This window comes from Rhinatrema bivittatum, chromosome 5 (assembly GCF_901001135.1).
Source record: "Rhinatrema bivittatum chromosome 5, aRhiBiv1.1, whole genome shotgun sequence".
Classification (NCBI taxonomy): Eukaryota; Metazoa; Chordata; class Amphibia; order Gymnophiona; family Rhinatrematidae; genus Rhinatrema; species Rhinatrema bivittatum.
In genome coordinates, this window is record NC_042619.1 from 205,034,500 (window position 1) to 205,058,911 (window position 24,412).

General features: G+C 44.0%; 1 protein-coding gene across 3 annotated transcripts in view; it reads right to left on the reverse strand.

Annotated features, from left to right (window-relative positions):
* POLA1 (DNA polymerase alpha 1, catalytic subunit) overlaps positions 1-24,412 on the reverse strand; it is a 1,013,915-nt gene that overhangs the window by 659,164 nt on the left and 330,339 nt on the right. For all 3 annotated transcript variants that reach the window (XM_029603088.1, XM_029603086.1, XM_029603087.1), the window contains one exon: positions 22,727-22,849. In XM_029603088.1, the coding sequence (XP_029458948.1) occupies positions 22,727-22,849 (123 nt within the window). The remainder of the gene's footprint in view (positions 1-22,726; positions 22,850-24,412) is intronic.

Genomic DNA, 24,412 nt, shown 5'->3' on the forward strand with positions numbered 1-24,412 from the left:
GCGGAGAATGAACTGCTGCCTTCCCTCTGCAAGGGAAGGCAGCAGTGCTTCATTCCCGTCTGCTCTCAGCAGTGGGCGGGCCGGATTCAGACCGTAGGCGGGCCGGATTCAGCCCGCGGGCCGCCCCTTGCCCAGGTCTGCCCTAATATATGCCAAGGAAGTGGAAGTTTTTCGAGCCTGCAACAGCATAGTAATAACGTCCTCAGGATATCCCTTCTTTCTTAAATGCTGCCTCTTAAAAGCCAAGCTGCTAGACAAAAGTGAGCCGCCTGATCTGAAAATATGGGCCCTGACATAGTAATTTGGGAGATGCCCCAGCCGAAGCAGACCGTCCACTGCTAGATTTACTAGATCCACAAACCAAGTCCTCTTGGGCCACTCCAGAGCCACCAGGATCACCTGGCCCAGATGGATCTCTATTCTCCTCAGTACTTTGCCCACCAGAGGTCAAGGTTGAAACATGTATATCAGAACATTGCTTTGCCAAAGGAGAACCAGGGCATCGACTCCCTCCGCCCCTCGCTCTCTTCTGCAACTGAAGACTCGAGGAGCTTTTGCATTTCACTGAGTCGCCATTAGATCCATATGCGGAACACCCCACCTGTGGGTAATGAGACATCGCTTCCTCCAACAATTCCCATTCACTGTGATCCAAATGCTGACAACTGAGATAATTGGCTTGTATGTTGTCGGACCCTGCAATGTGAGATGCCGCTATCAAGGACAGATGCTGTTCTGCCCAAGCCATCAGCAGTTCTGCTTCCTGAGCCACCGCTCAACTATTGGTGCCGCCCTGATAGTTGATGTAAGTCACCGTGGTGGCAAGGTTGGACAGGATCTGGACCGGGCGATTGTGCAACAGAGATAGAAACGCTTGGAGGGCTAACCGTACTGCTCTCGTCTCCAGACAATTGATGGACCACAATGCCTCCTCCAGTGACCATTGTCTTTGGATCGATTGAGAATGACACACCGCTCCCCAACCGGAAAGACTGATATCTGTAGTAACCACTATCCACTGGGCACCTCCAGGTCCATTCCACAGCCCAAATGGTGGGGAGACAGCCACTATGACAGACTGGACCTGGCTGAACTGGTAAGTGGTAGAGGGAGATGAAACTGCTCCGACATCAGATCCCATCATGACAATGCTTGCTGAAGAGGTCTCATATGAACAAATGCCCAAGGAACGAGTTCCAAGGTCAATGCCATGGAGCTGAGAATCTGTAAGAAATCCCAGACCTTGGGTACCCCGAGCCTGTAAGACTCGAAACATGGGACTAACTTGAGCATCAGCTCCTCTGTGAGAAAAACCTTCCCGAGGAGGGTATTGAAACGCTCGCTCAGAAAACTCAAGACTTGCGAGGGCATGAGGTGGCTCTTGGAGAAGTTCACTATCCACCCCAAAGGTCTCAAGCGGTGCAACACCAATTCTACCAACTGTCTGCAAAGGTCTTGCGACTTCGCCTTAATCAACCAATCATTGAGACACGAGTGCACCAACACTCCCTGCTTCCATAGGGCTGCCACCACCACTGCCACCATCACCTTGGTGAAAGTGCACGGAGCCGTCACTAAACCGAACAGAAGGGCACAAAATTGAAAGTGCTCTCCTAGGATCATGAACCATTGGAACCTTTGATGGTCCGGGCGAATCCCAATGTGCACATACGCCACTGTCAGATCCAAAGAAGCCAAAAACTCCCTTCTTCTCACCGCCGTGATGACTGATCGCAAGGTTTCCATACAAAACAGAGACCTTGAGAGCCTGATTTGTTTTTTTCAGGTCGAGAATTAAACACGTCCCTTCCTTTCTGGGAACCACAAAATAAATGGAATAATGTCCCGTCTCTCGCTCGTGCAGAGGCACAAGAACTATGACTCCTAACATTCGCAGGCAGTCGAGAGTCTGAAGCACAACCCACATTTTTTTTTTTTTTTTTTTTTTACCAACGCACAGGGAGACACCATAAAAAGATTTCTGAGGGGCCGAGCAAACTCTAAACTGTAACCGTGTTCTATCATGCTTAGGACCCATCGGTCCGATGTGATCTTGGCCCTCATCATAAAATTGGGTAAGACAACCCCTATTACAGGAAAAGATGAGCCCACCTCCCCTCATTGTGCAGGTTTAGATCCTCCAGACCCCTGGCTGGGGCCATCTCTGCCTATCCTATGGGCACGAAAAGACTGGTACCAGGTCTGCGACCTCCCTGAGGCCTGCCTTTGCCCGGCCCCAGAGCTCTGTCTTGCCGAAAATAGCTCTGGGCCCGATACCAAAAGCGCACTGGGAAAGTCACCTTGGACCCTTTGGGCTTGTCCTCAGGCAACTTGTGCACCTTATTCTCACACAAGAGCTTGATAAGCTGTTCTAGTTCCTCTTCAAAAAGCAGCCTGCCCTTAAAAGGCAAGGCACCAATCTGTGCTTTTGAGGCATCTGCTGACCAATTCCACAACCAAAGAAGTCTCCTGGTCCAGACTGCAGACATCATCGTTCTGGAAAAAGTACGGATGAGATCATAGAAGGCATCGGTGCCATAAACTACTGCAGCCTCCAGATGCTCCGCCTACTGCGACTGAGGGAGATAAGATCCTATCCGCTTGCAACTGCTGTACCCACCACAGTAATGCACAAAGCATAAAGCTACTACAAACTGCAGCCCGAATGCCCAGCACCGAGACCTCAAAAATCTTCTTAAAGGTGAATCTCAAGCTTCTTATCCTGTACATCCTTCAGCGCTGCGGCCCCAACCCCGAGAATGCTTGTCCTCTTCGTTACGGCCAAGACAGCAGCATCCACCTTCGAAACTTGCAAGAGCTCCAGCATGTCCTCAGGCAGATACAGCTTGTCCGTAGCCCTACTCACCTTGAGGCCAGTCTCCGGAGTATTCCACTCCCTGACCACCAACTACTTAACCGAACTATGAAAAGGGAATGCCTTAGCCAGACCCTGCAAGCCTGCCATGACCGGGTCCACATTCTCCTGATCAGTATTCCCCTGAGGTATCGCAATGCCCAACTCCCCCAGGACATGCGGAATGAGGGGTCCCAGCTCTTCCATCTGAAAGATGCAAAGCACCTTGGCATCATTGCCTTCCAACGCTGGGAAAACCCCCGGCTCTTCAACCGGGCCCTGGACATCCTGCTCCGGATCAGATTTTGGCGAGTCGGCATCTCTGGACAACCCCCTTCTCCGAATCTTCAGAGGAAACCTCTCCTACAGCCCCCAGCGCTGAGGGGGCATGGACCTCCCAACCCTCGTGGCCCCCAGGCCTCCAGACCCCTTAGCCTTCTTACTGGGAAGGGACCCCGCTGCCCTATACTTGTGAGGGCGCTGGATCACTGCCTGAAACACCAGAAACGCCTTATGCATTAAAACAAACGAACTATGGAGAAAAAAGGGCCAAAGTATCTGAATCCTCTGCCAGAGAATCAGAATCGTGCTGCGACTGCTCTGCAAGGGGCCCCCGGGTCTCAGTGGGGATAACTTCGACCGGTGATAGCGCGGAAGGGAGATCCCCTCCCTCCACTGCGTTTGAGCTGCGATCGTATTCAACATGGCTGCTGTTCCCGCTCTTTGAGGGAACAGATCCTCGATCTCCTACTGTGTGGCTTTCGGGCCCCCAGACTGGAACTGCACCGAAGATGCTGTCCCAGCCCCTCCCAATGTTGCGCTTCCCCAGCATTGCTGAGTGCCGCACCAACCACGAAGCACACTGGGTTGGGCTAAAAACAGACCAGGAGAGCCGGAGAAAAAGAAACAAATCTCAATCTGCCTCCCTGCACTGCCGGCGCTGAGCAAAGTAAAGAGGGGCCGATGCTGATTGCTGCCTTTCCCTACTCTAACTTTTTTTTTTTTTTTTTGTAAAGCAGAGAAGAATGGTCCCAGGCTTCACCTGAGCTCCAAGGTGGTGAGGGAACTGGACCACCAGCTTTCACCTCCAAAATGGCCCAAAGAGCAAGTTGGGTCTCCCAACTCCTGCTCGTGTAACTCTGCAACCAGGAGGGATGGCCCACCAGAAACTGTCAACCTCCGGGGAGAATGCCAAAAGAGAACAGACTCCTATGAAACTTTTCTTCCCCTTTTTTGTTTTTGTTTTTTTTAAGGTTCAGAACTGTAGGTTTTGCACCTCCTCCATCTGCTAGAGAGAGAGAAATATTAAAGGACTGCAGGTGCTACATCTGGTTATGTGCCAGTGGCTGTGAAAATTTCTGTCTCCATCTGCTGGAAGGGAGGCAAAACCCAGGAGTCTGGATTGATCTGGGTAAGTACAGAGAACCCAAAGCTGCATTCAGCCCTATAGTTAAAAAAAAAAAAAAATGCCTGATGCAAACACTTCACAACTCCATGGAAACAGAAGTCCAGGAAGAGGAAGGAACATCTCCGCATGAAGAAAATAGAGCTGCATGTCTTAAAACTCCTTTTGGAAGAGCCGTAGATCAGATCGCTGCAAAGTAGGACCATTATAGAAGAGCCTTGCACTGAGGTACTCCAGTCTTGCAACTCCAATATGGCAACTGGTCCCCATGCAGCAGCATGCATGCTGGTGGGAATGGCCTTCACTGATGCAGAACTCCCCTCCCCAAGGCAAACAACTGCATGTGTTGCCCTCTCTCCCTCTCCTCCCCACAACATTTACAGAGGCTTCCCGCTCCCAGTGCCTAACAGTGTAAGCTACACGCACTGTAAATTGAGTGCTTCCTGGGCTCCTGAAGAGACCCTGCAGCTTCCTCCCCTACCTCAGCCTGCAGTCTCTGATCAAACATCAAGAAAAAATAAAATTTCTACAACTCACCCTCAGATTGCAAACCATTCTTCTGCTATCCACTTTTTTATTTTTTTACATCTTTAACAAGTAGGAACCAGGAACAGTCACACGGTTCAGGAGAAGGGATGGAAATAGATTAGGGGAAGCTTTTTGGGGGGCGCTTTTTTTGGTTTTTTTTAAAAGGTGGTGGTGAGACCATGGAAGAGGAGAGAAAAATGGGGAGGGAGTGGGAAGAGGGGTAATTCCAACAATTGTAGCTGGGAAGAACCCTATTCCAATAGCTGGAAGCCACCTGGTCCACTGGCTGTGTTCAAGCAAAGGAGGAAGTTTAAGACTTTCACCTCTACTTCACATGGCCTAACAAGGCCTCAAACTCACAGTAATCTCTTCAGAGCTCCTAAACCGCGAGGCTACTGCTGCACGGAAAAAAGAAGACTGAAGGGGGACCCCTGCTGGCTGCAGGGTTAGTGCCATGCTGGGTATGCCCAGTAGGGGCCAGTCAAAGTTCGGAAACTTTGACAGAAGTTTTCCGTGATTGGGCTCCATCCTGATGATGTCACCCATATGTGAGGACTACCATCCTGCTTGTCCTGTGAGAAAATATGAAACCTTAGAAGCCCTAGCAGAAATGCAGGCAATCCCACAGCCGGGTTTGTTTGGCACTTTGCATGCAGAGTAATAACTAGACATCCTAGCAAAAATTCACATGTTCACGTAGCAATAGGAAACAAAAGAACCCAATCAGTGAAAAAAAGAAAGCACCAAAATAAAATTTCACCAAAAATAGCAAAGCAAAGCAGATATTTAAAGATTTAAAGGACCTCATATGATAAAGCACTTAAACTGCACCACTGATTGCGGTGTTTTATGTTTTAATAATGAAATGAGTGCCTGTTTATTTGTAACCATTGGCCCAGGGTGGATTAAGTGTCTTGGGGTTTTTTTTTCAAATCTTAATTGTTGCAAATAAAATGTCCTTAACTGTAAATCAATATAGTAGTCAAAGCTTGAAACTTATCTTGAGAGCTCCAGAAGACAAATTTTAATCCAAGCTAGTAAACAGTACTCTGGATCCACAGGAACCGACCAAACATTCAAGCGCTGTCTTGTAAATCACCTGATGCTGTGGTGTTTCAAATTCCTCTTCGTCAGGGGTCAAAATTAGCACACGGTAGAGGGACCTAAGTGAAAGCTCTGATCATATACTGGAGTCCAGCAAAAAAGCAAATGCCAGCATTGCAAAATAATAAAGAAACATCTTTAAACATAGCTGTTGTGTTAAATAGTTTTGATTTATCTGACCATTTGTCCTATATATGTATATATTGGGGGGGGGGGGGGCATGGACAAAATAATTGAAAAAAACTTACAAGAAAATGCTTTAACTAAAGTACCTTAATGTTAAAGTAAAGGAGGTGTGCAACATTAATTACTGTTTAGTGTCCATAGTAATTTTAAAAGATCAGTGTTCATTCCCACAGCGTTGTCTGACAGAGAAAGTAAATACTGTCAAACGCCATCTTAAAGGGGCAAGGGAAATGCACTGTTAATTGAAAGAGTGATTGAACACAAAAGGAAGACTGAACACTAAGTGCAATATATGGAAAACTAATACAAATGACATTAAAAAGAATTCCATTCTACCTTTTCATTTAGGCCATGAGGAGCAACAGAGTCCAAATAAAAGATCCAAAATTGCTCACTTCAATTCAAGATAATATTCGCATCACCAAATTGGGGTGAGAATCAAATTTGTTCCAAAACGATCCAACGCAAGTCAAAAAAGGAATGAGATGCCCGAGTGCAGTGCGCCGCACAAGGCACATGGAAATCTTGAGTGTTGATACGGTTCTTGTGTTCAATAAGCTGAGTTTTGATTTTTCTGATAGTGCGCCCTATATATTAGAAGGCATGGACAAAGTTAACAAGTAGATAATACTTTGTGAATTACAATCAGTGGAATTCGTCAAAGTAACTTTTATGCCAGATAAAGGGTGTTGCCATTCAGTGCCTGGAGTCGTAGTATCACATATAAGACATGAGCCACAAGCCCAGTGGCCTGAAATCTGAGCACTAGCAATTGTGGTAACACGTGACACTGCTGACACCACAAAATCCTTTACATTTCTGCCTCATCTGTAGGAAAACAGTGGAAGACTGTTGAACACTGAGTAGTACCATAGAATGTAGCAGTGTTTTGTTTTGTTTTTTCTTTTTTTAATAGAAGCAATAATCTTGTGCTTTATGTTTTGAAAATTAAGACGCATGTGATATCTTCATCTGAGTTATGCTTTATACTCCAGTCATTGTTGACGGTCCGAAAAGCGTGCCCATAAGCGAGCTGCCCTAATAACCTTTTTAGGATAACCCCACTGGGTGAAACAACGGGTCATCTCTGCACATTGAGAATCAAACTCTGTGGAATTCTAATATATGCAATGCAAACGCAAAAACTGACCTACTGGTAGTCTGCATTTGAAGAGACGTGGATGACAACTTTCAAAAAGCAATACATTGTTGCGCTCAATAGGTTTGCAGTAAATGGTAGTAGTTAGATAGTTCTCAACATAACAAATGGAAATGTCTAAAAACTTGATGAATTCCCAATGGTAGATGATGATAAAATGAAGATTTTTATCTCGTGCGTTGATGAAAAATATATAAGTCATGTTCGGAACTGTCCCAAATAAAAAAATGTCGTCAATGTAATGACTCCACAAACAAATGACCTTGAAATATTCTGATGGATAAACAAAACATTCTTCAAATTTGGCAACATAAATTAGTGACATCCAGTGCAACCAGAAAGCCCATCGCTACTCCATGAATTGGTTGAAAAAATTCAGTTTGAAAACTAAAAAAATTGTTGCATAACATGAGCTCAGAAATATTATGAAGAAATGCTGCTGGAACTGTGTGGAGTAGTGCGGAGGTCAAGAACCTCTGTCACTAATTGTAGAGCAGCATAGTGGGGAATACTGATATAAAGGGACTATGTCAAGGCTACTAAAAACAACTCCACGGGTAAATCTGTGATATGTGCTAATTTCCGTAGCATATGTGCTGAGTCCTGGACATATGATGGTGCTACTTGAACAAAAGGTTGTAGGAAAATGTCCAAGAACTGAACCAATTATTCAAGAAGAGACCCACTAGCAGATACTATGTGTCTGCAAGGAGGCGAATGTAAAGTTTTAATTTTCCATAAATCACAAGCATACAGGGATGGTTAACTTGAAGAAACATTTCTTTGCCTGCCTGGGATGCTTGTTGGAGACAAAACTGGCTAGAAGCTGACAGAAGCAATATACAATCTATGTCCAATTTGGCATAATATTTCTTGTCCTGTAATTGTTTTTTAATCTTGGCATAATTGTCAGAAGAATTTAACACCACAATAGCTCCTCTCTTGTCTGCTGGTTTAATGGCACAATCTTTCCTATTTGCCAGAGAATATAAAGCAGAACTTTCACTTGAAATATTGAAAAAAGACTTTGTGGGATGTTGTTCAAATAATTGTAAGTCGTAAAGCACAAGATCCGGAATGTTTGAATGCGAGCATCCAGTTGCCCTGGAAGGATCCATTGAGAATGCGGTCTCACTAAAGAATTATCCAAGCTGGATACAGATGAATTTGAAAAATACAATTTTAATCGCATTGTAGGAAAAAAAATCTATGTAATTTGATATGGCTGTCTATGCCCTCTAATATATATAGGGCACACTACCAGAAAAATCAAAACTCGACTTATTGAACATAAGAGCCGTATCAACACTCAGGATTTCCATGTGCCTTGTGCGGCGCACTGCACTCAGGCATCTCATTCTTTTTTTTGACTTGGTTGGATCGTTTTGGAAAAAGTTCAATTCCCACCCCATACTGGGGATGTGACTATCATAAGAACATGCCATACGGGATCAGACCAAGAGTCCATCAAGCCCAGCATCCTGTTTCCAACAGTGGCCAATCCAGGCTATAAGAACCTGGCAAGGAGCCAAAAACTAAGTCTATCCCACGCTACTGATGCTAGTAATAGCAGTGCCTATTTTCTAAGTCAACTTGATTAATAGCAGGTAATGGACTTCTCCTCCAAGAACATATCCAAACCTTTTTTAAACCCAGCTACACTAACTGCACTAACCACATCCCCTAGCAACAAATTCCAGAGTTTAATTGTGCACTGAGTGAAAAAGAACTTTCTCCGATTAGTTTTAATGTGCTACATGCTAACTTCATGGAGTGCCCCCTAGTCGTCCTATTATCCGAAAGAATAAATAACTGATTCACATTTACCCGTTCTAAACCTCTCATGATTTTAAACACCTCTATTACATCCCCCCTCAGCCGTCTCTTCTCCAAGCTGAACAGTCCTAACTTTTTTTTTTTCCAAAATAGTTTAACATTTTTCAGAGATTCACAATCAGAAACAGCAACCGCAGTGAAGCTGAGACCACACTTAAATCTTCAACACAGAGTACATCGAGATGATATGGCTCAATGGCACAGTGGATCTATCACAGCACAAAACATATAAGTGCAATATATTGTGCTATTCATATTGTAAACCCCCGTTTTAACAGGTTTCACATGACACTCAATCTACATGCTACTTAGCCACGCACACAACCATGCATTCCACACCATACCTAACACTCCCACCCAGGAGACTGAGCTGAAATCCCACACCTCAGGAACATAAAAAAGTATACAGTCAGTTCTAGAGCTAGTGCCAGTCCATTATATATCCAGCAGTGCACAACTGTTTTGTATGTCCAGGGGCAACAGGCCAAAAAGGACGACCCAGCAAGCACAATACACTTTATCAGGTTTACGATGGCCAACAAAGTCCAGCCGTTCTAGTTGCATGAGCGACGCCATCCTTTGATACCAGGCTGTAATAGACAGTTGAGATGCCGGTTCTACCCACATGGAGAGAATAGTGCGTCAAGCCATCAGAACAGTGCATCTGCCAAACCGATCCAGAGAGGGTCAATGTGGATGAGAACCTTGGCGAAGAACCGCACTAGCTTTTGTTACCAGCGTTCCAGTACATTTGTCGATAACCTCCAAAACTATAGACCAGAACCCATCCAAGTTCGGGCAGTCCAGCAGGCGGTGCACCAGGTTTCCTTCCTTAATCTCACATTTTATACAGTTTGGGGAAGGTGAACATTTCATGTGGAACCTCCAGACATCACAGATGGTATGGTGTAAAATTCAAAATTGCAACTCCCTCAACCCCTGATCCGGAATATGAGAGTATGCTGTTTTGAAACAGGTTAAAAGTGATTTGGTTCAAAGGGCTGCCCAACAAATCCGTCCAATATCGGACTTGCGCTTCCAAATGGCGGTTGGGGTGGAAACATTTGCCCAATTTGCTCCAGCCACAATGACACAGGAGGTATCAAAGAGAATAGTTGCAAACAAGTGTTCCAAGGCGAAGGTTTCAGTCGTCCAGTGAAACCCTTGTAGGTAGTGTTGGGCCTGCAGATAGGCAAAGAAATGCTGGGGGGAAATCTGAAATGTATGCAACAATGATTTAAATGCCCATATTGAATGCCCCTCTTCCTCATACATGTAGAACAGGAAGGCAATGCCCTTCTGGGCGCATTGCTTGAAGATAAGACTACAGTCTGGTCCTGGAGGGAAATCGGCATTGCCCAGTAAGGGGAGTAAAAGACGCCGTGCCCTGCAGTCCTCGGGCGGCTCGCATCCAATGCCAGGCTCTTATACACAGGTAGATCAGTATCCTAGGAAAGTCCAAAGTGCGTAGCACTGCTAGGTTTGCCTGTAAAAGAAACAATGGCAACCAAGGAGCTGTCATAGAAGCAAGCAGACTTGATTCACAATAAACATAAGTATCGGTAAGCCATTCCCCTAACAAATTGCAGCTGGCAGGCAGCATTATACAGTCTGAAATCAGGGAGGCCAAGGCTGCCCCACTCCCTAAAGCTCTCCAGGGTGGTGTTCGGTATCCTTGCTCTCTTGCCAACCCAAATAAACTGTGTAATAGCTGACAAATTTTTGAAGGTCTCAGGCCTTGAACCAGCAAGGTAACATATGCAGCTTATAGAGTAATTTGGGCACAATGGCCAAACAACATTAAGGGGAGAGAGCGCCATGGTGCCAGCTGCGATTGTAGTGTTGCCAATGTCTCCCTGATATTCACTGCATATATTTATTTAATTTATTTATTTATTTAAAAACTTTTATATACCGGTATTAGTATGCATACATCATACCGGTTTACAATGTAACTTTAAAGGTAGAAATTACAATGAACAGGGAGGGCGAACAAGGAGGAGTATACAAAGAGCAGGAGGTGGAGGAATTAAAGCAATAAATAAAAACTGCAACGGACTATTTACAGGAATATACAAGGCGTAGGCAAGATACTTGCGGAAGTCGGTGTACTTAATCAGGGTAGGCTTGTCGGAAGAGCCATGTTTTAAGTTTTTTTCTGAACTTGGCGTAACATGGCTCTAGCCTGAGAGTGGTAGGGAGGGCGTTCCATTGTTTAGGGCCTGCAATGGATAGTGCACGGTCCCTAGTAGAGGAGAGGTGGGCTTTTTTCAAAGGGGGAATGGAGAGGGTGCCTTTGTTGACAGTGCGAGTGGGTCGTTCAGTGCGTATAGGACGAAAGGGTTCATCCAACCAATTGGAATTGTGCGAGTGGATGGACTTGTGCACTATGGTTAGAATTTTGAAGAGAATTCGGGATGCGATGGGGAGCCAGTGGAGTTCTTTTGAGTATTGGGGTAATGTGATCAGCTTTCCTTGAGTTGGTGATGACCCTGGCGATGGCATTCTGGAGCATTTGTAAGGGCTTGGTGGTGGAGGAGGGTAGGCCAAGGAAGAGGGCATTACAGTAGTCCAGCTTTGAGGAAAGGGTGGCTTGGACGACGGTGCGGAAGTCATGATAGTGGAGGAGGGGTCTGAGTTTCTTCAGGATGTGAAGCTTGAAGAAACCTTCTTTGAGGATGGAGTTGATCTGTTTTTTGAGATTGAGTTGTTGATCTATGATAACCCCAAGGTCTCTTACTGTGGGTTGGGGTGTTATGACGTTGAAAGCTGGATCGTTGGAGATCGGTGGTTTGGGAGGGAGGTGAGGAGAGATAAGGAGCAGCTCTGTTTTGGAGGAGTTTAGAGCGAGGTGGATGTTGGTGAGGAAGTCATTGATGTTGGCAAGACATGTGTTCCAGAAGGCAAGGGCATCTGAGAGAGAGTTGTGAATGGGAATGACGATTTGAACGTCATCTGCATAGAGGTAGAATTTGAGGCCGAGGTCTGTGAGGAGCTGACATAGAGGTGTGAGATAAATGTTGAAAAGGGTGGAGGAGAGGGAGGAGCCTTGTGGGACACCTTGAGACAAGGGATAGAGTGTGGAGTTGGCGTTTCCTATCTTGACGGAGAACTTTCTGTTAGATAAGTAGGATTTAAACCATAGTAGGGCTAGGCCTGAGATGCCTATTTCGGATAGCCGGTTGATGAGGAGGTTATGGTTGATGGTATCAAAGGCAGCTGAGATGTCGAGTAGGGCGAGGAGGTAACAGTTGCCTCGGTCCATGCCTATGAGTAAGTGGTCCGTGAGGGAGAGCAGGAGGGTTTCTGTATTGAGGTATTTACGGAAGCCGTATTGGGCTGGATGCAGAATGTTGTTGCTTTCTAGATATTCTGTAAGTTGGATGTTTACAATCTTTTCCATAATTTTGGATAGGAAGGGCAGGTTAGAGATAGGGCGGAAGTTAGCGGGGTCTTTAGGGTCTAGTGTTGGTTTTTTTAGGAGGGGCTTGACAATAGCTTGTTTAAGAGCATCTGGGACAGAGCCTGAAGAGAGGGAGGAGTTTATGATCTGCGATGGGTTTGGATATAGTGTTCAGGATGGAGAGGAGGGATTTTGTGGGAATGGTGTCTGAAGGGTGGGAAGCTGGTTTAAGTTTTCTGAGAATAGATTCCACTTCTTTAGCGGAAGTCAGGTCAAGGGTTTGGAGGGTGGGTGAAGTGGGGGAAGGTTGGAGGGAGGGGGAAGGGGAGGTGGATGGAGAAGGGTGTTGAAATCTGCGGAGGATGTTGGTGATTTTTGTGAGGAAATACTGGGCGATTTCTTCGCTCTTAGTGGAGGCATCATTCTCAGGGATAGTGGGCTGAGAGGATTTGGTGAGGTTGGCAACATAATTGAAAAGGGCTTTCGGGTTGTACATGTATTGGTGGATCTTAGCTGAAAAGTAGTCTCTTTTTGTTTTGAGGGTGGTTATTCTATATTGGTGAAGGGTAGTTTTGAAACTTGAGGCGAGTTGGGGTGAGGGGGCTTTACGCCAGTTTCTCTCACGCTGCCTGAGGGTATTCTTTAGGGATCTTAGTTCAGTCGTGTACCACGGTTGATGATTTTTTGTGGGTTGGGTAATGTTACGTCTGGAGATGGGGCATAGTTTGTCAGCAATTTCAAGAGTCATGCTGAGCCAGGATTTGATGGCAGTCTCTGGACTGGAGCAGTCAAGGCTAGTGGATGTGTTGGAAATGGCAAGAGCCAGTTCATCTCCAGAGCAGGGTTTCCTGAAGGTGAAGGTGGTGTTGTTTGAGGGAGTGGGGGGGTAGTAGGGAAGTTAAGGGGGAGGAGGGCTTTTATGAGGAAGTGGTCTGACCAAGGTACAGGGGAGCAGGTGGGGGGGGTGGGATGGTAGGAAGCAGTGGTTGATGAATATAAGGTCAAGGGAGTGACCAGCTTGGTGCGTGGGGGAGGCAACAATTTGTCTAAGGCCTAGAGCTTGGAGTGCATATAAGCATTTTAAGTCCCTGGGAACCCACACCCCCAAATATTTAATTTTTCCAGAAGCCCAGGCAAAAGGAAAGGTACCTCCCCAGGTATGCTGAAGTTGGGGATCGATGGCTAGTGCCTCGGATTTGAAGAAATTGATCGTAAGCCCAGCAATATCTTTAAATTGGTTGAACAGTCGATGATTATTGGAATACTGGTACATGGGACATCCCACAAACAATAAAATGTCGTCTGCAAACATGGCCAATTTCAGCGGGCGCCCCCCTATGCTGAGACCCCAGAAGTCACCATCCCAGTGTAAGCGGTTTGCCAGAGGTTCGATCGCCAAAATAAACAGGAGCAGTGAAAGAGGTCACCCCTGGCGAACCCCACAATATAGTGAAAAAGGGATCTGTAAGCGCTCCATTAATCAATATGCGTGCACTGGGAGTACTATAGAGAGCCGTCAGCCAGTTGAGAAATGGACCATTAAACCCATATTGTTGCAAAACCCAGAACAAATAGTCCCAGGACAGAGAGTCAAACGCTTTCTCAGCGTCCAGACTTAGAATCAGAGCTTCTGCTGAGGGTTGGTAACTTAGAGCTGCTATAAGGCGGCACACATTTTGCACCTGCTGCCAGCCTTTGACAAAGTCTGTTTGATCAGGATGTATCATACCAGGGAGCAGTGTATTCAGCCTAGCAGCTAACACGGCTCAAAAATGTTTATATCCACATTGATAAGAGATATGGGGCAATAGGATGTCACATCCAAGGGGTCCTTGCCCTTTTTGGGGAGCACCACAATTGTTGATTGACTCATGCTAGGGACTATCAGGTTCATAGTGGCCAGATCATTATAAAAGGAAGTCAATGTTGGAAGAAGAGGAAACTTCATTATCCTGTAGAATTCGGCCCCCAGCCCATCCTGCCCTGCTGCTTTCCCTAGGGTTAGTCCCTGTATCACAGAGTAAATTTTCCCATCCTTGAAGGGTGCATTCAAATGGGCAATTTGATCAGGTAACAGCTGCGGCCAGGGGAAATCAGTAAAAAACTGTGCAGAAATTTCGGTATTTCTAGGCCGAGGACAATATAGGGCACTGTAGTATTCTAAAAAGCAAGCTGAGATATCTTTCTGTGTGACCCTGTGGGTGCCATCCTTGACTTTTCTGCCCGTAATAGCTTTGTGTTGCCAGCCCCGTACCAAATTCGCCAGGTTTGCTTGGCCGATTACCATCAACCTAATAAACGAAGCTTGACCGACGTGCCGCAAATGCGCAGTAGAGACCAGCTCTACTGCGCATGTGCGGGCAAGCACGTCGGTCTCAGCGAGTGTCAGCTGGATATCAACATGGCGGCGTCGGGCGGCAGCGGCGATGAGAAGCGGCGGCCAGTAGCGAGGAAGGGGTGGGTGGGAGGGAGGGGGAGGTGAGAGAGAGGGATGTGAGTAAGTGGAAGGGTAAGAAGTTGTGGAGCAGAGAAAAAGGGAGTGGAGGAGGGCTGAGGGAGAGGGGATGGGATTGAGAGAGGGTGGGGAGTGACTGAGGGAAGGGGAGGGAGGTGAGACTGAGGGGAGGGAGGCAGTGGGAGACAGAGGGTGAGAGACTGAGTGGAGGGAAGGGGGTGAGTGAATGAGGGGAAGGGGGAGTGTGAGGGAGAAAAAGTGTAGAAGGGTGCTGTGTTTGAAAATGGACTGAAAAAAAAATTGAATGTAGCCCGTTTTAACGGGCTTAACAGCTTGTGTTTGTATAATTGATACTGGTAATAGCGCAAAGACTTAGTGACCCTTTGTTGTAATAAAAAATTTAGGGCGTCGCGAGAATGCTCTACCTGAAACCGAATCTGGTCAGACATGTGTCGGACATGTTGTAACTGGAGTGATTTGAGCACCTGGATAAGGTGTAAGATCTCGCTATTGCGGTCTCTGTTCAATTTGGCGACATAGGCGATAATATGCCCACGAAGCACGGCTTTCCCAGCCTCCCACACAGTGGCTACAGAGATGACTAGTGTAGTATTAGCTTTAATATAGCCCTCCCAACAAGTATGCAAATAGGTATGGAAGGCTTTATCTAGAAACAAGTCGGGACGCATGCGCCACAAGAAGGGAGCATGTGGTGAGCAACCGATCTCCAGGTCCACAGACACAGGGGCGTGGTCTGAAGTAGAGATGGTGCCAATGGCGGCGCACTCCACCCTCAGAAACAGGACATCTGAAGTCAGTATGTAGTCTAGTCTGGAGTATGCCTGATGGTGATTAGAAAAGAAAGTAAAATCCTGCTCCCCAGGGTGAAGCACCCTCCAGACATCTAGCAAGTTGAGCTCCTGTGATACAAAGCCAACTCCCATTTGTCGGTCCCTGTGGCCCACCGCCCTGGGGGGTTTACAGTCGATAGCTTTATCAATTACTGTATTGAAGTCTCCCCCCACCACTAATTGGTAGTCACTTAAGACAGTGAGATGCGCGACTAGATTGAGAAAAAATGAGTGGGAGTATTCGTTCAGAACAGTATTCTGTCAGAACAGACATTACAAAACGCCAATTTCTGTCCATGTAGCGTCCCCGCAGCTATTACATATCGACCTTCAGGGTCCTGCCACATCTGGTCTGTTTGAAATGATAACCTTTTTTCCTCTCAAACGTGGAGTGGCTACTCCACGTTTGAAAGGAAAAAAGGAGTATACACACTGTCCTACCCAATCTCTTTTCAACTTCCCATGTTCACTATCGGATAGGAGGGTTTCCTGCAAAACCACCACAGTAGATCGCATGCATCGAAACAAGAGTAACTTCCCCCGTTTTATAGGTGAATGGATCCCATCAACATTTAAAGGGGTAACTTTGACTTTAACCATATTTTCCTATGGTATACAAAGGAAATACAGGAGTCCGCATAGGACCCCAAGTATGTATATGTGGATCTAATATCTTGGGGCCTCCCAGCCTAAGCCCCAAGAATGGCATCGCTCCAGCTTCCCTGTAACGTCCCTGATAAGCATAGAACCCCCTCAGTCTCCTTTCCTTGCCCTCACTTCTCCGTCCCTCCCCACCCCTTCCCCGCACACATCCTAACACATTCAAACACACTCCACACACATTGAATTACAAGCATCTGCATTTGACTCCTAGAGGCTCGGGGCCTCCCCACCCACCTCCCAAACATATTTGCGTGCACACCCCTCCCTGTTTCCATAATATTTCTTAAGGTAATGCCCCTTTCAAACCTGATTGAATATAATTTTAGCAAAATTAACTGCTCATAAACCGTACTGCCAGGAACGTCTGGGATACTAGAAAAAGGTTGCAATAGTGGCTCTAGGTATTGCCAACACAATTCAAAAATCTGAACCATAAACCTGAGAACTCAGATAAGTGCCAAGGTCCAGGCGGCAGTAGTTGAAAAGGATACGGTTCCCCTGATACTCCACTGCTGGTTGTTGCCTATAGGCCCGCAAGAGCTGGGTTTTGTGAGCCATCACCGGACATAGCCTGGTAGTATTTATTTATTTATTATTTAAGGCTTTTCTTTACCGATATTCGTCAGAGACATCATGCTGGTTTACATCGAACAAGGGGAAACAGGGAAATCAGTTACAAAAAACAGGGAGCATCAAACTGGGAGATGCGAACGTAATATGCATATTGGAACGGAAGAGAGGAATTAGTAAGTTATCCTGGAACTAATGCAAATACATAAAACAGAAGATTAAATGAAAGATCAAAAAAAAAAAAAACAGAAGAAACAAACAGTGAAGAAACTAATTACAAGTCATGCATCAACGAATTAAGTAGAGTGAGGCAGCGGTGGGTGACAAGGTAAAACGGGCGTACAGTATACATGGAAAAAAGCTGAGGGAGCTAGTTAAATGCCTGTTAGAAGAGCCAGGTCTTTAATCATTTTTTGAACATATGTGAGTATTCTCACGTGGTGGGCCTACTCGGTGCATCCGTTCGCAGTATAAATGATCATTAGGCAGGGCCAACTTGCTCCAGAAGCCATTGCTCTATAAAGGTATATAGGGCCTCCTCCCTTCAAGGATTCAGGTAACCCAATGATTATTATTTCAGCGGCATCGATTTTCTTGATCCTCAATTCTGCCTAGCAGTGTTTGTTGGGCCTGGAGCTCCCTCACATGTTGCTCGGCCGAGGCAAGCCAATCTCTATGGTCGGAGAGGTGGTGTTCCGCTTGGTCTTAATGTTTAGACTGCCCCTTGATGGTGCTTTTAATTTCCTCCATGGCTGGCTGGATTTTGATGAGCCACTCATCGAGGGCTGCAGTAACATTGGTGGAAATTTGTTGAAGTGCCTCCGCGGACACACTTGCCAGCGTCTGAGCCTCGGGTACCGCCGCCATTTTAAGTGCATTGCTTTGACGTGTCGCCGCGCTGTGGGTGCTTCGATGTTGCATCCTGCGTCATCTCCCCACCCGTTTTGGAGCGATACGCTGCCCCGTCGCCTCTGTTACCAGGCCTCCCACAGAATTTGGAAAACGGAGCATTAGTTTAGAAAAAAAGCACGTTTTTCAGAGAGGGGTCCGCGGAGCTCTCTCTCCCAACTTCCGACTCCGCTACGTCATCGCCGGAAGTCCCAGTCCTAACTTTAGTCTTTCCTCATAGGGAAGCTGTTCCATCCCCTTTATCATTTTAGTCACCCTTCTCTGTATCCTCTCCATCACAACTATATCCTTCCTGAGATGCGGCAACCAGAACTGTACACAGTATTCAAGGTGCGGTCTCACCATGGAGTGTTTACAGAGGCATTATGACATTTTCCATTTTATTCACCATTCCCTTTCTAATAATTCCTAACATTCTGTTTGCTTTTTTGACTGCTGCATTGAATCAATGTGAGCAATTTTGGATCTTTCATTTGGCCTCTGTTGCTCCTCATGGCCTAAATGAAAAGGTAGAATAGCATACTCTTTAATGTCATTTGTATTTGTTTTCCATGTCATGCACTTAGTGTTCAGTCTTCCTTTTATGTTCAGGCACTCTTTCGATCGACAGTGCATTTCCCACACTTGCCCCTTTAAGATGGTGCATGACAGTATTTACTTTCCCTGTCAAAGACACCACCACAGGAATTAGCGCTGCTCTTTTAAAATTACTCTGGACACTAAATAGTAACTATTGTTGCACACCTTTAACATTAAAGTACTTTAGTTATGAAAGCTTGATAGTTGCCTTTCTTGTAAGCTTTTCTCAATTTTGTCTATGCCCCTCCAATATATATATAGCATACGTTCAGATAAATCAAAAAACTTTTTTTTTTTTTTAACACAAGAGCCATATTAACACTAAGGATTTCTGTGCGCGAGGTACACTGCACTCAGGCATCTCATTTTTATTGGCTTGTGCTAGATCGTTTTGGCACACGTTCCTCCCCCCCAAAAAAATATGGCGGTGATGTGCATACCATCTTGAAACGACGTTAGTAATCTTGGATTTTTCCATTTGGACTTTGCTGCTTTTCATAGCCTAAACGAAAAGATAGAATGGCATTCCTTTTAATGGTATTTGCTTTCCGTGTCATGTACTGAGTGTTCAGTCCTTCCTTCGAGTTCAGGCACCCTCTGACAGTGCAATTCCTGTGCTTGCCCCTTTAAAAATGGCGCTTGGCAGTGTTCACTTTCTCTGTCAAAGAAAACACCTCGGGAATGAGCCCTGTTCTTTTGAAAATCACTGTGGACTAACCAGTAAGTTATGCTGCAAACCTCTACTAGTTAATATTAATGTACTTCAGTTTTGTGAGCATGATTGTTGCCTTTTTGTAAGTTTTCCCAACTAGTTATTTTTAAAGATGTCTCAACCTCTTATTATTTTGCATTGCTGGCATTTGCTTTTTTGCTTTGCTCCAGGATACGATCAGAGCTTTCACTCAGGTTGTCTACTGAAGAGGAATCCAAAATGCCGCAGCATCGGGTGATTTACAAGACAACACTTGAATGTTTGGTCTGTTCCTGTGAATCCAGAGTACTGTTTACTAGCTTGGATTAAAATTTGTCTTCTAGAGATCTCAAGATAAATGTCAAGCTTTGATTACTATATTGATTTACAGTTAAGGACATTTTACTTGCAACAATTAAAATGTGAAAAAAATTTACCTGGGATATTTGGACATTTAATCCACCCTGAGCCAATGATTATAAACAGGCACTCATTTCATTCATAAAACATAAGACACCACAATCAATGGTGCAGTTTAAGTGCCTTATCATATGAGGTCTTTTTAAGTAAATCTTTAAATATCTGCTTTGCTATTTTTGGTGAAATTTTATTTTCATGTTCACATAGCAGCATCTGTTTGCAAGGCAGGTTGTACGGGGCATTTAGGAAGCCAGATGTTTGGGCAGCATTCACATTAGTACTGGTAGCTATTTAGACTATTACAAAGCTTTGTAGAGACATGGGAAAGAAGAGGTGCTGGGAATGAACTAAGTGGAAGAATTTTATATGCTGTTCTGCCCAAGCTGGTTAAATACATAACAGGAAGATGACAAAAACTGTCTTGGATAAGAAGAGATTTTAAAAGTGGTCATGTTCTATGGCAGGCAGCTGGAAGGAATCTCTAGAAGTGTGGACAAGAACTGAGCAGACTAGAAGGACCAGTTTTTATTTTATTTAAATACATTTATATTCCCCCTCCTCCATACAATGTTCAGTGGGGATTATAAGAAACATTCATAAACATTATTTTTTGTCATCTGCTATGACAGTGGCTCTTAACCCAGTCTTCAGAACACACTTAGCCAGTCTGGTTTTCAGGATATCCACAATGGATGTGCATTAGATAGATTTGCAAACAATGGAGGCAATGCATATTCATTGTGAATATCCTGAAAATCTGACTGGCTGGGTGCGTGCCAAGGACTGGGTTGAGATCTCCTATATCATGTCACTCAGTTACTAATTCCCCCACTTTTTTTTCCTTGTCAGGAAAGGGATCTTGTTCTATTGGCTGATACCTCCTGACCTCATTGCCAATATTTATTTTCTGGTGGCATTATGCAACATTAAAAACTTTGGAAAATTTGAGAAGTTACAAAGAGAGAAGCGTAAGATCATGCAGAAAGGGAATGAGTGTGGGAAGAATGGCATATAAGGCATAGAAACTTTAAGGGAATGCATAATAAAGCAGGAATCTGTTTTATGTACATCTGACATCTGCTCCAAAATATGCCCCAAGTCCCAAGCACAAAACACTAGGTTTAAAACTTTTTAATTGATTAATGATTGCAAGGTGTCTATCGCCACCTAGTGAGCTATTACAGCCATTACAGAAGAGAGAATTGCAAAGACTACCAATTTTTTTCCTCAGTCTTTACACCAGTTCGCAAAGCAAAAATAAAAGCCTACTTTTTCTTTCAAAACTGCCTAAAGATAAAGTACCCCACAGAGATATACACCTGCATTTTCTGCAGTTACATTTTGCCCAAATTAGGCACATTGTTGCAATCCTCACCCTATCCCCATCACTGGAAACACCACTAAATGCAAGAAAAAGCACACACTGTGAAGCAATGCATCTACTTTAAAACACAGGGAAGGTGGACACATTTCAAAAAGCCCTTTTATCACAGATAGCCATTTACCCATGTAAATACCTTTTGAAAATTGCTATCAAAAGGAAGAAAATTCATAATTATGAATATTTAAATCTCTGAGGCCAACAACTTCCTAGCTTGAAGCTACATTATATAAAGGTAACTGGACAAAAGGGATGCAGACATGCAAAGAAAGCCAAGCCAAATCAAGCCAAACTGCCCTCATCTACCACAGGCCAGGGAGCGGGACGTGTGCCAATCCCTGGATCTTTATTTGCAGTTAATGTGCTCAACATACTGATAGCAGAAGGAGCAGAATGAAAGTTCAACATGCACTTCAAAAAGTATCTTGCACCCTTCAGAAAACTGTTTCCAATATTTCCATGTGCAAGAAATCAGAGATCAAAAAATAGTTTGAAAACTTAAGCTCCAGCCAAAATGTTTGAAAAACTAAGGAAAAGTTCTCTTGAGAAACTGTGGTCTAGTCATTGTATTTTTTTTTCTGTCTCAAATATTTTAATTCTGGAACCCCTCATCCTTTGCATTGAAGACTTAACGGAGAATTGGCCAATATGAACAGGCTATATATTTCTTAATATTTCCTTCTGGTTTATTATTTTCTCACATGCTGGATATATGTCTATTTCTGTTCAAGATTTTTTTTCTTGATGTGTATTTGAAAATTCTTAATAAAATAGTTAAAATAAAATACAAATTCTTAAAATAATAAAAGCATAATACATTGAGATGAGTTAGATAACCAGGGATGGTTACACATTTCACACAGACTTGGTTTATAACATCAATCAGTTATACACAAGGTGCATGTAAGCATGCATGCAAGCATTCATCAGAGAATTAAGGGCTGGGGGAAGAGGAAAACAAAATATACAAGTAGCATCTGCCCTGTATTGTTCTGTTTTAACTCAATAAGGCACTTCATAAACATTTGCTATTGCTTTAACACATACGTATGTATGGCTCCTCAGTATTGGAAACCATCTAACTATATTGTTCTATTAGGACTGATGGGGAAAGCGATGAAACCCTTGAAAATTATTACTACATTTTTTTTCAAATGCTACACAAGAAAATCTAAGTGTAGGTTAGATTCTCTTTGTGCAGCATTTGATAACAGATCCTGTATTTGGATCTTTATAGGTGGCTCCTAATAGCCCAGAACTCAGACGCAACAGTCAACCTTTGTATCAGCCACATGGGGGAAGATTGTGTGTGTAGTATGAACCTGAACAGTCTCAAGCGGGTATCTAGTGCTTGGAATAAAACATTGCACATACTGCTTCCAGTTATTACAAATGTCACTTTCTCTTTACTGAACAATATCTTAATTTTGTTAAATTTAACAATATTATTTATCTTTTATATAGCTGCAGTCTTCTTGCACTACACACTTCTTTCCATTAATCCTTTTCTGCCTTCTTACCAATTACCAAACCAGCATCACCAAGTTTTTTTTCTTCATGGAACTTACAAATCTGCTGCAGATTCAGTACTTCTCTTCCTCTGCTATACTGCTTATTTCTCAGTGACCTGACTATTCAGTCACACCTGATAGAAAAGTAGTCTCTAGTTTATTTGATTTTAAGTTACTTCAGAGGTGGGAAGGAAAGCAAACCTTTCTTACAGAAAGCTTACCTCTCTCCCCTTCTGTGTCACCAGGGCAGCCAGAGGCTTGGCATAGAACCTGCTATAGGAAAACCCCAGACAGCCGTACATGCTGTTAGCTGTGAGTTTGAGCGCCTTTTGTCGGATGTCATACTACAACGGGGACAAAAAAAGAGGAGGAATACTGGTAACTATCCTAATTAGCCAACAAATCACCAACCATGCACTAAGATCAGGAAAGAAAGGGAACAGTTTTAGTCAGTTTTCTGACCCATACTACACATAAATACATTTTAAATCATCCATCAGCAGTAATGTCCCTTCTAATTCTGTAGTTTGACTGTCATGTTAGTCCACTAGAAATAAAAGGTTAACAAAAAAAAATAAAAAATATATATATATATATATATATATATGGAGATACATTTTTATTGGTCTAACTTAAAAGATATTAAGTTAGTCCAATAAAAAAAGTATCACCTTATATATATATTTTGTTGTTAACCTTTTATTTCTGTGCATTCAAGTGGACTAACAGCAGCCAAATTACAGAATGTAAATTGTGATCTGCTTAGAGAGTTTACGGTATGCAGAATCCAAATGTTTTTTAAAGTAACAAATATTCTTGCACCAGCCCTGGGGCCCTAGTCAGATTAAGGTCTTAGCTAATACAAATCATTTCCTGCACTACCTACTCCTGTCACATCCCCTCACAACATTTTTAAAAAGGTTACCAAATTATTAAAGATCCTAACCGCAGCATTATTCAGAATTTTTTTCTGTTCTTCCATTTGTTTGGCTTCAACATAACAAAACTAAAAGGAATTTACTCTTCAGTTCAATTATACAATTTTCTCCAGTGCCCAAAAACTGGCACTACTGTATGGTTCCAAGCATTCGATAAAGCAGCGAGTGTAGAAATTCACATGCATGCATTTAAAACCTAGCAAGGGCTTCCGTTCACTATTCATGCTTTTTAATTAACTGCTTAGGGCTCTATTCAAGTGATGCAATTACATTCCCCCCTTCCCGTGAAGGTCGAAGCTGTAACACTCTTTGTGAGAAGTTTTTTTTTTTTTTTCCCTTGGTTACCAGTCATGGATATAATTACCCTTGTTATGGTACTACTCTGCACAACGCTCCAAACTATTGGCTCCATAACAGGGCTGTTACAGTAACTATAGTAGTCACAGTGACTAGTTACCTGTAATCTAATTACTTTCTGAGTAACAGTGGGGGATCACTGTTTGAGAAAGCAATCTAAATGAACACCACATTATTTATTCAGGCCCTGTCACATAATACCTTAGCGCTACCCTAACATTCACATAGGGTTAACCCTGTGGACACTCTGTTTGGGCCCACCTCTATCTGTGCCCCTATAATAGTAGCCTCCCAACCGGCCAACTGGGTTACACTTGCATGCTAGCCTCTGGTGGTTTCTAGGGACAGCGAGACCCCCCATCCACCCAAACCAACAAATCCTAGAAATACATCTACAGATAACATACAGCAAAAGAAATTCTGAGGTCATCAATCAGTTGCAGGACAGAGTGAGCTAACAATCTAAAGAGTTTAACAACAAAAAGCAGGAATAGTGAATGTAAAGACTCACTTTGTAAACAGCACTGTGTAAAATAACTAAGGATTCATTCAGTAAATTCTAGCTAGACACTTTTCACCATACTTATTCAGTGCCTGGGGAGGTCAAGAAAG